The following is a 13453-nucleotide window of genomic DNA, read 5'->3' as shown; positions in this document are numbered from 1 at the left end:
ATTATTTGTAGTTGTGTTGACCTGTGCCCTGTTTTATAACTGGATGCTTTTATATTTTAATGAGAAGTATCTGTTGACTTAGCAATAAAGTATTTAATTTCTTAACCCAAATTAGCTTTATCTGCCCACAAGGACAAGGTAATCCGTGGGTAAATCATCAATGAATAACAACATGTACCATGATAAGATGTGCACATAAATATCACTGTGTGGTCCACATGAAATCATATCCATCGGCACGTCATAAACAGCGGCTCCTCGTCTTCCTCAGAGTTGATTTTGCAAGTCAAGGTAAGTTGTTTTAGTTGAATAATGATGCTTTTAAAAATCGGGCGGTCAACTTTAACGTGTTAGCATTACCACATTTGAACACGTTTTTTAACTTGAATTACCTTGCATTGAAGAGGCAACAAAGCTGTCCAGTTTCCCTGCAGTTGCACAGGAGGAGGATATTGCTCACAACATGATAGCAGCAGCAAGAATACGACCATACGAGCAAATGTGTAGCGCACATCATACAGAGGGCAATCACAGCGACTTTGTTTATGCTTTAGCTATGGGTGGGAACATTTCCAGACATCATGACCTGAAAAAACTTAAACGTTGACTTGTGTTATGTCAACTAATTTCACATTGCTGTATTAGGTTAGTTGAACGCAATAATATTAAGTTGAACCTAATGTTTTTTATTTAAACTTGATATTATTGCTTTAAACCTAATACAGCTAAGTGAGATTTGTTTACATAATACATTTAATTAAAGTCAACGTTTCAGTTTTTCAGTGCAAATAATTCAATAATCTTCGATGTTATAATAAAGTAAAAAAAACTCTGATGTTTCTTAATCGTTTGTTATGCATCTCTTTACTACAACACCTCTATGTATATTATCTCTCCCCAGAATACAAGGAAATACTAGCATTTATTTAGTTGTGATTAATCATAATGAATCAGATTATTATTGTGATATTGTGAATTAATTGACAGCACTATTTTAGATATACAGTTCTGAGGGTTGTTTACTCTGTGCTAAAATGCATATAATGATCCCATTTATCACCAGTTATTAATTCCTATACTTATAGTTAACTTCTGGAACATGACTGTTGTAGGTCTGAGATGAATTGCATAAAGTAATAATGATGACAATGTTCATTTCTTCAGGAGTTGACTCTATCGTGTGTCTCATCAAGAGCAATGACGCACTGTTCAGTTCTGCCTCTGCTGCTCCTGCTGGGCACGTGTTCGGCTTACACCTACCGTAAGTAGGATCTGGCTTTACCTAGAGTCTTTGTTATAAAACACTGAAGTGGTTCACATGTGGTTTGCAATTTGTTAAACCTCTTGGATGTTTGGGCTTCAGTGTGCAGAATGATGTGTGTGTGAAGAAGGCTGTTTTTACAATCAGAAAATAACCTCAGATTGTAAATCCTGCAAGTATGAGGTGATTTTGCGACATCACAACTACTTTGGAGACAAACATGGTGCAGTATGCCTACTAATGTGATAAGGAAACCTGAAGTCTCCAGAGGAAACATACAGCAGAGAACTGACCCCTTGGTAAATTAGGCAATTGTTTAAAAAAGAAAATGCACATTTGTAGATTACAGATTTGTCATGGAGGCACAAAGAAACATTATTGTTGAAAAGCTCTATCAGACAACAATTGACCAATCAAAACTTGTCTGTGGAGGATTTTTTCACATCATAGTGTCAATAAAAATATCCAGTGCTGTTGAATGGCATGATAAATTAGTGACTGATTGCAAAGAACTTTACTCAAAAGGAGGTGATATGTCAATGTTGTGTTCACAATTTGTGTTGGCTGCCCTCAAGTGGCCAACATTCTTTTTTCTAAGCTATTGATGGAAGCCGTGAATCTAACTATCTTGCTGGTTCATGCACCGCTACTGGTTGGCAGACCAACCCCTGGTGGAGTGTGGACCTGCTGGAGTCCTACATCATCACCTCCATCATCATCACCAACAGAGGAGACTGCTGTGCTGAAAGGCTCAACGGGGCAGAGGTTCACATCGGCAACTCTTTGCAAGACAATGGTGCCGCAAACCCAGTGTGAGTGATCTTAAAGACTTCATAGCCTATATAGTAGAGGACTATATAATCACCAAAGACGTATAAATAAACAAGTGACGTTTGTTGTTTGAAATAATGCCTTCTTCTGGTAGGTTATGTGTAATTTATTCTTTTATACGTTTATACTTTTAAAGTACTGCAGTTTTAAAACAATGTCCTGCAATGCTTCCTCTTTCTCTTCTTCAGGGCTGCTGTAATTCCTCACATCCCAGTTGGCAGGTCTTTAAAAATCACTTTTACCGGACTTGTGGAGGGACTTTTTGTGACTGTGGTTCTACCGGGTTTAAAAAGGATCCTTACACTCTGCGAAGTGGAAGTCTACGGGTTCCGTGCCCCAACAGGTGAGAGTTTAATATATTTGGATGAAGTGTCACATGGTTTGATTTTCGAGTTGATGCCTCTGCCTCTTTTTATATAAAGCTCACCAGAGTTTGAACTGCTTTCATTTGAAAAACTTCAGGCACTTCCTGTCACTACAGTAATAAAGATAATCTCTCTTTTATTAGATTAATTAATTGTGAGAAGAACAGTTCTCAACAGTCTCCTGGACTCTGGATAGTTGAAGAAAACAATTTATACATTTACACTAGTAGCTGCTGGTTCATCCCTCCAGTTTTGCAATGCTGATCTAAATAAAAAACATGCATCCTCACAACTTTCACTGCAGTTAGGACAATTAACAAATACTTGTGGAATCCACTTTCAAGACATACACAGATTGGGGCCACATTGTTTTTCAGAAAGCATCAAGGAAAACCCATTATCAGTGTTGATATTTTCAAATATGTGCTTTGTGCAGCAGAGAACCTGGCAATCCAAGGGAAAGCCACACAGTCATCGCTGCATTCTACAGGCATTACAATGCTATTGATGGGAATCTAAACACCGTCTGGAGCACTTGTGCTCACACGGCATCTGATTTGAATCCTTATTGGCGCCTGGACCTTGGCAAAACTCACAAAATATTTTCCGTTAACATAACCAACTACAGAAATGTTAACTTACAACTTGTTGGAGCTGAGATTCGAATTGGAGATACTCTTGAGAACAATGGCAACAGCAATCCCAGGTACTTTAATGTCCATTAACTAAACATTTGTACAGTTATAGAGAATTATCATTGGGCATGTTTGAAACAACGAATTTTGCGCAATACAAAATAATAATCAAAGAACATAGGTTTGGCATATCATAGCAGTATCTTACATTTCTCACAATAGAAATAAGAGATCTTTCTTAGAGTCCATTTATTTAACTGATTTTTGATGTGTTAAAGTATGTTCTTCTTCTCCAAGGTGTACTGTGATCTCAAGAATTCCTCCAGGTTTCACTGAAAGCTTTCAGTGTAACGGGATGGACGATCGCTACGTTAACATCGTCATTCCTGGGAGAAGCGATTACATAGCCCTGAGTGAGGTGGAGGTGTACGGCTCCAGACTGGATTAGGTGAATACAGTTACATCTCAGTTTCAGCCAAACACTCAACATTATAACTTTGGTGAAGGTAAGATTTACTGCAGGGCTGTTGTACTAGGCTGCATTTTAGATACAGTGCACCAAAAAAAGTGTATCTGGCTCTTCGGAGGCACCAGACTTTGATGTTATGTAAGAAGGTAAAAAATAATATCAGAATGATATGATGAACAACATCCAATTACCAAAGATAAAACAATTTTTCTTGCCAATTAGAGGGCTTACACCGACATTAGCTCAATCTGTAGGCACTTCCAGTTCAAGTCTTTCAAAGGACGAAGTACGGAGTGTTCTGGTACTTTAACAGGCGGGCGGTGCCCACGAGAAAGCCATCGGACCCCCATGCTGATCCCCAATGCGCTATAAAGCTTCCCAATGCTTCTAGTACTGGTATGGGTAATATGCAAATGGATTATGTTGTGAATGTATATGTATAATCTTTATACTTTTGTATTTGTACTGATCATACTGTGTTTTGTAAAGCTATTGCTGAATTGTTTTTGAATAAGTTCAAGATCTATACAACTGAGCTTTTGTACTGTCATTGCCTGCATGTTAATATTAAGAACAGTTCTCAACAGTCACCTGGACTCTGGATAGATGAAGAAAATACTAGTATTATATGCAACCCGGTATCACGGCAAGACGTGAACATGTGACGATCTACCATGCTGGGAGACGTGAATATATCACGGTTTCGTCCCTTCAAACGTGACAGTTACACGGTATTGTTAACATGGCCCAAACAGTGGAGAAATACCCGGAAGTGCCAAGCAAATGGTCTACCGCGCCTATTGGTCGGTTTTTATTGTCAAAATTAGATGTTTTTAATTTATTTTTTAATCATCACACTTGATTTCGCCGATTTTCTTGTTGCCCTAGCTGGTCGACACCTCTTTTAGCAGAAACAAAGGCTACATTAATGTATTAAATCGATGTTAATCCATGTGTGTGGAGGTGAGGATGTGGAATTAACGGACGTGACGTTGTGCGATTGCGTTGCCAGGCAACCCAATTTACAAACTCTTCAACTACAACCCTAATTATATTTTAAAACATTTTAGAAGGCCTCACGAAATACTTTAATGTAAATTAAAATGTAAATGTGAAGGGGTGTGTGTAATGTGGTGATTGACATTATTCACCCACGGATCTATGGGTTGGGGGTATTGTTCCGCACGGACATTTTAGTTAAACGGACTTATTGTTGATGTGAAATCCGAAAAAAAATACGTTATACACCATAACGGTGCACAGTTGATATAAAAGGACTTGTCGTTTTTAAAGATATTACTGATTTTCTTTGAATATAAGAATGTAAATACTGAGTTGAGAGAATAGTCAGGGGATTTGGGTGATGGGAGACACATCTATGGATTCAGAATTTCTATAGCTTACTGTTAAATGACAGATATACCTTTCTGTCTGTGATGTTTTACAAATCAGATATTATAAGTAAAACATGTGAAATAATATAGCAATATCCTGTACAATTATGTGAAAACATGAATAAAACTACACATCTTCAGATATTATACATACACAAGTGTCCTACACTAATAATACAAAGTTATTATGGCTGTGTGCACCGCCTAGTGGTTAAAGCACGTTATTGAATTAGTTGTGTATGATATGTCAATGATCCTTAGAAAATCTTGAAATCTTGAAAGGGATATGCAAAATAGCCATTATATACAGTCTTTAATGAACTATTAGTAGAGAATAATGAGTAATGAATATACTTTATAGGGATCTGCAGATAAATGTTTAGTCTTCTCAAGCAGCAACTATCAAATATCTCTCCTGATTGTTGGCACTTGACAATCACCTTTCCCTGAATTTTACTCAGGTGTAACTAAAGCCTGATTTAAGGGTTGTTTATATTTCACATCATTAATCAGAATCTGCAAAGTAACTAAAATAAATGTAGTGGAGTAAAAATACCAGGTTAACCTCTGAATTGTAGTGGAGTAGAATTGCTGTTTTGTTTAGTAATGGATATTGAATATGGAATAAAGGTTTTGACAAGACCTGGTGTAACAATAATCAAAAAGGACATTAAAAGAGCTCCAGATGTCAATGATCTAAACAAAACAGCACACCTGAAATGTATTAAATACTTTATTAAGGGCAGTGAATTAGTTTTTTCTGTATGTTTTTCAAATCAGTGTTATACAGTAAGTGTCATAGACAGTGTTACATTGCTATTATTATCCTTAAAATATATATTATAAAACAAAACCATTTATGATCTTTTTTTTTGGGTGGTTTACTAATGACAGTTAATTCTGTTTCTGCTATTGATGGTTTCATTTTTGTGAAAAATAATCAAATAATCAAATTCAATAACGTGCTTTAACCACTAGATGTGCCTTTCTATCAACTGTGCACCGTTATGGTGTAAATACAGCCTATCTACCAATTGGATCAAATATAAAAGTCAGCCGAATTATTATTGATACTGCAAGGAGACGTATTGTGTGAAAATAAATGTAAGATGTTGTTTAATTGCGGATATATTTATGATCCACGTCACGTTTTCAGTTTTGGCGGCAGTGCTTCCTGTTTGTCCAGAAGTCTTCTCATCAGGGCTCTATAAATACAGAACTACGGCAGATGTGTCATATTTAATGCAGCCAAACCGTGTATTACAATGCCGTTATGTGATGACCTCCAAAGAGAAAAGCAAGCAAACTCGGAATAAAGTATTATTTTATTTTTTTTAAATGTTTTCGGATTTCACATCAACAGGAGTCCGGTTAACTAAAATGTCCGTGCGGAATAATACCCCCAACCCATAGATCCGTGGGTGAATAATGTCAATCACCACATTACACACATTCCTTCACATTTACATTTTAATTTACATTAAAGTATTTCGTGAGGCTGTCTAAAATGTTTTAAAATATAATTAGGGTTGTAGTTGAAGAGTTTGTAAATTGCGTTGCCTGGCAACGCAATCGCACAACGTCACGTCCGTTAATTCCACATCCTCACCTCCACACACATGGATTAACATCGATTTAATACATTAATGTAGCCTTTGTTTCTGCTAAAAGAGGTGTCGACCAGCTAGGGCAACAAGAAAATCGGCAAAATCGAGTGTGACGATTAAAAAATAAATTAAAACATCTAATTTTGACAATAAAAACCGACCAATAGGCGCGGTAGACCATTTGCTAGGCACTTCCGGGTATTTCTCCACTGGTTGGGCCATGATAACAATACCGTGTAACTGTCACGTTTGAAGGGACGAAACCGTGATATATTCAAGTCTCCCAGCATGGTAGATCGTCACATGTTCACGTCTTGCCGTGATACCGGGTTGTTTATATGATGTCATTTTTGCCGAAATAAATTGAAAGGATAAAACAAACGTTATTCTTTAACTTGTATTCATTAATTCCTCAGAATAGTTATATTAATGTGTTAAATGTTAACATTATTATCACCTACTGAGGTTTAAGGGTGCTTGGAACTCACACAGTCACATAGTCCAGTAAATGGAAAGTTTTATTCTTGCAACATGTAAGTAAATAAGGAGTGTACATATATGTTGAGGTTACATTATGACATTAGTTGAACGTACATTGCAACAACGTTAACATGCAGTTCCCAAATACATACATTTGTACTTCCTGGTCAGATTATAAGAGATAAAATAGTAAAGTTAAGGTATATTTTTGCTACTATGCTGATCATACAAGGTATAAAATCACAGTTTGACTTAATCATTTGCATCTGGATTATAATATTGATGATGAAAAAGGCATTGAAAGAAAATGGCGTTGTGACATCATCAAAAGCAGAAGATAAAAGCAGAGAAGGTCTGATCAGTTCATGGATTTTTGTAAATACTTTTTTCTGACATGATTCATTTAAACTGATTGACTATAATGTATTTCATTTATTATATTAATATATGTCCCGTTGCAGCCCAAATTGGTCGCTTTCCACATTTTCTTAATTATAAATGCGACAGTTTAACACAATAAAAGTAGAGTGGAAACATTAATCCGTTAATATTCATTATATTTGGCAAGTCAGATTACTTTTTTGTTGGAGAGTCTCTGGTTAAACAAGGTACAAGTCCCATCAATATGCAGCTAGCAAAAGAAGATTAAGCTATGACTGTAATTAAAGTATCAATAAGATTATCAGATGTTGAAAATCTTTCTTCTCAGACCTAATCCAGTCTGGAGCCGTACACCTCCACCTCACAGAGAACCAGGTACTCCTTTCTCCCAGGAATGACGATGGTGACGTAGCGACCGTCCATCCCGTTACACTCAAAGGTTTCGGTGAAACCTGCAGGGATGCTTGAGATCGCAGCACACCTAGTAGAAGAAGACATTTGTTTGTCTTTGAATGATTATTTGAACACATTTTGGTAAAATATTGTTAAGAGATATTACTATTGCCAACCCTATATATTATTGTCTTATATTTATAGAGCATACAAGTGTTGTTCCAAACAAAACTAATGACAAATATTCAATCACAAACTTTTAACTACATAGTAACACAATTAAAGGTCTGTAAAGTACCTGGGGTTGCTGTTGCCATTGTTTTCCAGAGAATCTCCAATTCTGATCTCAGCTCCATTAAGTCGTGTTGAATCATCTAGATTGTTGGTAACTTTAACAGAAAATATTTTGTGGGTTTCAACCAGGTCCAGACGCCACCAGGGGTTAAGATCATTATTTGTGTGGCTACAAGAACCATGGCCATAGGCACCGTCACGACTTCCATCAATGGCATTGCCAGCAATGCCATGAAAATTATTCAGTGATGACTGAGAAGCTTTTCCCTGGAGTGCCAAGTTTGCTCCTGTAAACAGAACACATTTGCAAGTATCAGCATTGATAAGTAGTGGTTCTTGATGCTCTCTGTAGAAAAAAAACCTGAAAAACGTGTGCATTATCATAAAACTATAATGCACAAACAGGAAAGTACACTCTCCAGTGGTAACATATGCAGTAGAAAATGGAGGTCAAGGAAAGTTGTACAGATGCATTGATTTATTGTTGTTGGAGAAAGTGCAACAGCAGCTAGCAGAAGTGAATTTTGTATATCAGTGTCAATACTGTTTCTTTAGAGAATTTACCAAGCCAATACATAATTTAAGATGAAATAGCTTGGTGTGACTGCAGCTGTATCAAAAGAATTAGACAAATGCACCACCTCACCATGATTTCAATTCTCACCTGTTGGAGCACGGTAACCGTAGACCTCCACCTCGCAGAGCGTTAGGATCCTGTTTGAACCAGGTAGAACCACAGACACATAAAGTCCCTCCACAGGTTCGGTAAAAGTCATTGTGAAAGAACCACCTGCAGGGATGTGAGAAATCACACCAGCCCTAAAGAGAGAGAGGAGGCAGTTCATTACGTTGTATAGGTGCAATACTGAACAGGTGTATAGCAACATAAAGTAAGACATTACACCCACATTTAACCTGCCTGAAGAACAGTAAAGGCAGTATTTCACACCCCAAATGCTACATGTGCACGGAGTGCAGCCATGACCCAGTCACCTAATGGATCATAAAAAGGGTGGCTTAGGTCTGCTAAATTATTTCCTGGGGTGAACCCTGTAATCAAAAAATCTGAGCGATCACTCACACTGGGTTTGCGGCACCATTGTCTTGCAAAGAGTTGCCGATATGAACCTCTGCCCCGTCGAGCCTTTCTGCACAGCAGTCTGCTCTGTTGGTGATGATGATGGAGGTGACGATGTAGGACTCCAGCAGGTCCACTCTCCACCAGGGGTTGGTCATCACATCAGTACCGGTGCATGAACCATGAACATAGTTAGAATCACGGTTTCCATCAATAGCTGCGTTTGCATCTCCAGAACGGACTGGATAACGCCCTGACTGGCTTGCTTTTCCACGCAAGGCCACATTTTCTGTGAAGCGGAAAATTATTTGAAGATGATTACAAATCACCAAATCAAAGTGAAGCTCAAACATCCAAGTGAAAAAAACTAAATAATTGTTAGAACTTTTATAATGAGCGTAATCCCACTTACGGTAGGTGTAAGCTGAGCACGTCCCCAGCAGGAGCAGCAGGGGCAGAACTGAACTGCGTGTCATTGTTCTGGTTGAGAAAGACAAAATAGTTAATTACACTGAATAAATATACAGTGTCATAATTACTGCATGAAATCTGTCCTAAACATACTACAATAATAATTAACTTCTCTTCCATATTTGCTGCACAACTGTTTTTAAAGACATCTTCTGGCTGGTTATTCCTCGTCACGTGACAAGCGGTGCCCGCTGCTGCGTTTAAATTGGGGCGCCTTGGATTCGCCCTGAGTAAAAAGTCGTTTAACACGCGTCGGTGTCGTCCACCACTTATTTTGAGAGGCTGCATTGAATACAACTGAAATGAGTGCACAAGAAATGCACATGTGTACGCCTCCTAACTCGTAAAAACAACAACAAACAAAAACATTGCATTGCAATGCATTTTGCCAAACCATGCACTAGCAAGTTTGTTGAAGTTTGTATATATATATATACACTCACACTGTATAGTTGAGGGAGGGAAGATGATCTCAAGGTGAGTGATAGAAGGCTGGCGGGTTTCCTGGGAATCAGACGAGACAGACAGGTCAGAGGCAGGCTGGGTTGGCAAAAGGAAATCGTGCTGGAGAGTCTTGCCTGAGTTCAAAGAACAATCTGGCAATGAGTGAGTGTGCAGGAGAGGCTTATATACTAGCTGATTGGAGATGAAAAGCAGCAAGGAGCCCAGGTGAGCTGACGGTGTGGGTGTGGCTGTCCAATCATGTAAGGTGGAGGCGGGGTCAGTGGAAAAGTACTGAGGTGCAGCACGTAAGGTGAGAAGCAGACCATGACAATAAGATCCGGGATCAGCAACTTTGATGTTGGAAAATGTTTATTTCCTCTTGTGCTAGCTTCGTTATTGTCGATAAAATATATAGACTGCCATTTAGAAACATACAGTAAATACAATTCTGCTTCAAACAATAGGGCTAGACCAAACTGTCTAGAAATCTAATGAAAACAACAAACACTTATGCTGAACTGAGGATGATCCTCTGTCACTTTAAACTAACTAAGAGGGTCTCTACGATCTTTTTGGTCAAACTCCATGAAAACGTTCTGTATTCAAATGTCCATTTCATTTTTGTTGGGATATTACAACACATTGAAGGAAGTCCAGGAGAATGGCAGAATTGTTCGCAGTGGCGAGCCGTCAAGGGCTAATAATCAAGCTTTTTAAAAGGCGAGTGGATTTTGGCAGGCAGTGAGTGCGGACCAACGATTGAACGATAACAAGAATGGCTCTCATCAAGTACGACCCGGTTCCCCTCGTTCGTACTGGAAGAGCCGTTCAAAAGAATCGGCTTGATCGCGACCGACACATCACTAGTGGCAGTGGAATAGAGGAATTCAAGTAAAAATATAGTCTATAACAGTGGCGAGCTGTCAGGGCCCTCTAGGCCCTCTCTAAGATATTCTAGAAAATAAAAAATATATTTTTTGTTATATTTTTCATTAGTTTTACCAAAATAACTTGATTTAATTACATTTACAAAGAAATAAATCCTTTGAATCTGCCTATTCAGTTGCAGTTGGAATGTGAAGGGTTCGTTGTGTTGATATTCCGCTGAAGTATACGCTGTGACTGGGATGCTCTCTTCAGGAAGGGACAGAACAAGCTGTTCTTCCTGAGGAGGCTCAGGTCATTCAATGTGTGCACGAGGCTGCTGCAGATGTTCTACCAGTCTGTGGTGGCCAGTGTGCTCTTTTTTGCCATGGTGTGCTGGGGTGGAAACACAAACACTAGGGACACTGGCAGGCTGAACAAGCTCGTGAGGAAGGCTAGCTCTGTAGTGGGAGTACAACTGGACAATCTGGAGGAGGTGGCAGAGGGGAGGACGAGGAGGAAGCTAGACAGCATCCTAGAGAACCCCTCTCACCCACCCCATGCAGAGCTAATGAAGATGAGGAGTACGTTCAGCCACAGACTCATCCCTCCACAACACAGCACCAAGCGCCTCGGACAGTCCTTTGTGCCTGTAGCCATCAGGCTGCACAACAAGGGGTCAAAAATGTAAAAAAAAAAAAAAAAATTTAAATAATAAAATCACTGGACACAAATATACACTGTTTCCACAACCCATGTTAATATATTAGTAGTAGATCAAATATGTTTTAGATATGTCACTATATGTACAGATGTCCATTTTCACTTTTCACTTGTCACTTTAACTCATTTCGTACTTCATAACTTAGATGATCAAATATGTATATATGCTGACAGTTATTTTACTCTTATTTTTACTCATCTCCTATTTTGTAGTCTTTTATTATTATTATCATTATTATTTAAAAAAAAATTTCTTGATTTTATTTTTGATTTTATTAATCTGTGTGAATCTTTGCTGTCCTGTTTTTTCACGCTTACCCTGTTGCTGCTTTGTACAACTGAATTTCCCCACGGGGATTAATAAAGGTCCATCTCATCTTATCTTATCTTATCTTAATAACTCTTCTTTTTCTTTTTTTGAGGGAAGGGGGGTCAGAGGGCATAGGTATCAATCAATCAATCAATGTATATTTATATAGCCCAATATCACAAATGTTACATTTGTCTCAACAAATGCATGGACTAGTTTCTCTGCATCGTTTTGAGGCAAGATTTGCCTGATTTTTGCAATGTTGCGTAGATGAAAGAAGGCGGTCCTTGAGATTGATTTTATGTGGGCGTTAAAAGATAAATCCTGATCAAATATAACACCAAGATTCCTTACAGTCTCACTGGAGGCCAAATTAATGCCATCCATAGTTAATATATCTTTAGATAATTTGTTTCATAGATTCTTTGGCCCGAGTACAATAACTTCAGTTTTGGCCGTGTTTAACATCAAAAAGTTTAAGGTCATCCACGTTTTTAAGTCCTTGAGGCAGTCTTGAATTGTATTTAGATGATTGGTTTCATCAGGCTTGATGGATAAATATAGTTGAGTATCATCCGCATAACAGTGGAAATGTACAGAATGATTCCTTATAATATTGCCTAACGGAAGCATATATAGTGTGAACAAAATAGGTCGAAGCACTGAGCCCTGTGGCACTCCATGGCTAACTTTGGTTTGCATGGAAGATTCATCGTTGACACGCAAAAACTGAGAGCGTTCAGATAGATAGGACCTAAACCAGCCTAAAGCAGTTCCCTTTATGCCAACTAAGTGCTCTAGTCTTTGCAATAAGATGTCATGGTCGATAGTATCAAATGCAGCACTGAGATTGAGCAAAACAAGAATAGAGACATTAGAAGGTCATTTGTGACTTTAACAAGAGCTGTCTCTGTTCTATGATGTGTTCTAAAGCCAGACTGAAAATCTTCAAATAAATCATTGTCTTTTAAGTAATCACACAACTGTTTTGCGACTGCTTTCTCAAGAATTTTTGAGAAGAACGGAAGATTAGAAATAGGTCTATAATCGGCTAAAACCTCTGGATCGAGGTTGTGTTTTTTAAGAAGAGGTTTTATTACTGCTACTTTGAATGATTGTGGAACATAGCCTGATAATAAAGATATATTCATAATATTTAATAAAGAAGTGCTAATTAATGGAAAAACTTCCTTTAACAGCTTAGTTGGAATTGGGTCTAAGATACACGTTGATGGTTTAGAAGAAAGAATCATTGAATTCAATTGTTCAAGGTTTATGGCTGAAAAGCATTCTAGTTTACTATCTAGTGTAATATTAGAACTTACATTTCCGGGAGCTGTTGATAACACTATACTGGTCAAAAGCAAGAGGTCATTAATTTTGTTTCTAAGAGTAACAATTTTATCATTAAAAAAGCACATAAAATCATTACTACTGAGTGCTATGGGAATAG

At 37.9% G+C, this 13453-nt stretch overlaps 1 protein-coding gene and 1 pseudogene across 1 annotated transcript; one reads left to right on the top strand and one right to left on the bottom strand.

Moving 5' to 3' along the window:
• Positions 1 to 1197: 1197 nt before the first annotated feature.
• Positions 1198 to 3555, top strand: LOC117494740 (annotated as a pseudogene).
• A 3507-nt stretch (positions 3556 to 7062) lies between these two features.
• On the bottom strand, positions 7063 to 10284 carry LOC117494769. The gene is made up of 6 exons (XM_034145729.1): positions 10103 to 10284; positions 9601 to 9668; positions 9192 to 9477; positions 8775 to 8929; positions 8115 to 8397; positions 7063 to 7904 (listed from the first exon to the last, which is right to left on the bottom strand). Exons 2-6 carry the CDS (start codon positions 9662 to 9664, stop codon positions 7754 to 7756), a joined length of 939 nt encoding a protein of 312 aa, XP_034001620.1. The 5' UTR covers positions 9665 to 9668; positions 10103 to 10284; the 3' UTR covers positions 7063 to 7753.
• Between the last annotated feature and the right edge of the window lie 3169 nt (positions 10285 to 13453).

This window comes from Trematomus bernacchii, unplaced genomic scaffold, assembly GCF_902827165.1.
Source record: "Trematomus bernacchii unplaced genomic scaffold, fTreBer1.1, whole genome shotgun sequence".
NCBI classification, from domain to species: domain Eukaryota; kingdom Metazoa; phylum Chordata; class Actinopteri; order Perciformes; family Nototheniidae; genus Trematomus; species Trematomus bernacchii.
The sequence above is the reverse complement of the archived record's forward strand: the minus strand, read 5'-3'. Positions and strand labels throughout refer to the sequence as shown.

Coding starts and splice junctions, on each gene's coding strand:
- LOC117494769 (XM_034145729.1), bottom strand. CDS start 9,664: ATGACACGCAGTTCAGTTCTGCCCCTGCTGCTCCTGCTGGGGACGTGC. Junction 8,930..9,191: donor AATGGTGCCGCAAACCCAGT/GTGAGTGATCGC, acceptor CTCTCTCTTTAG/GGCTGGTGTGATTTCTCACA. Junction 8,398..8,774: donor CGGTTACCGTGCTCCAACAG/GTGAGAATTGAA, acceptor TTCTGTTTACAG/GAGCAAACTTGGCACTCCAG.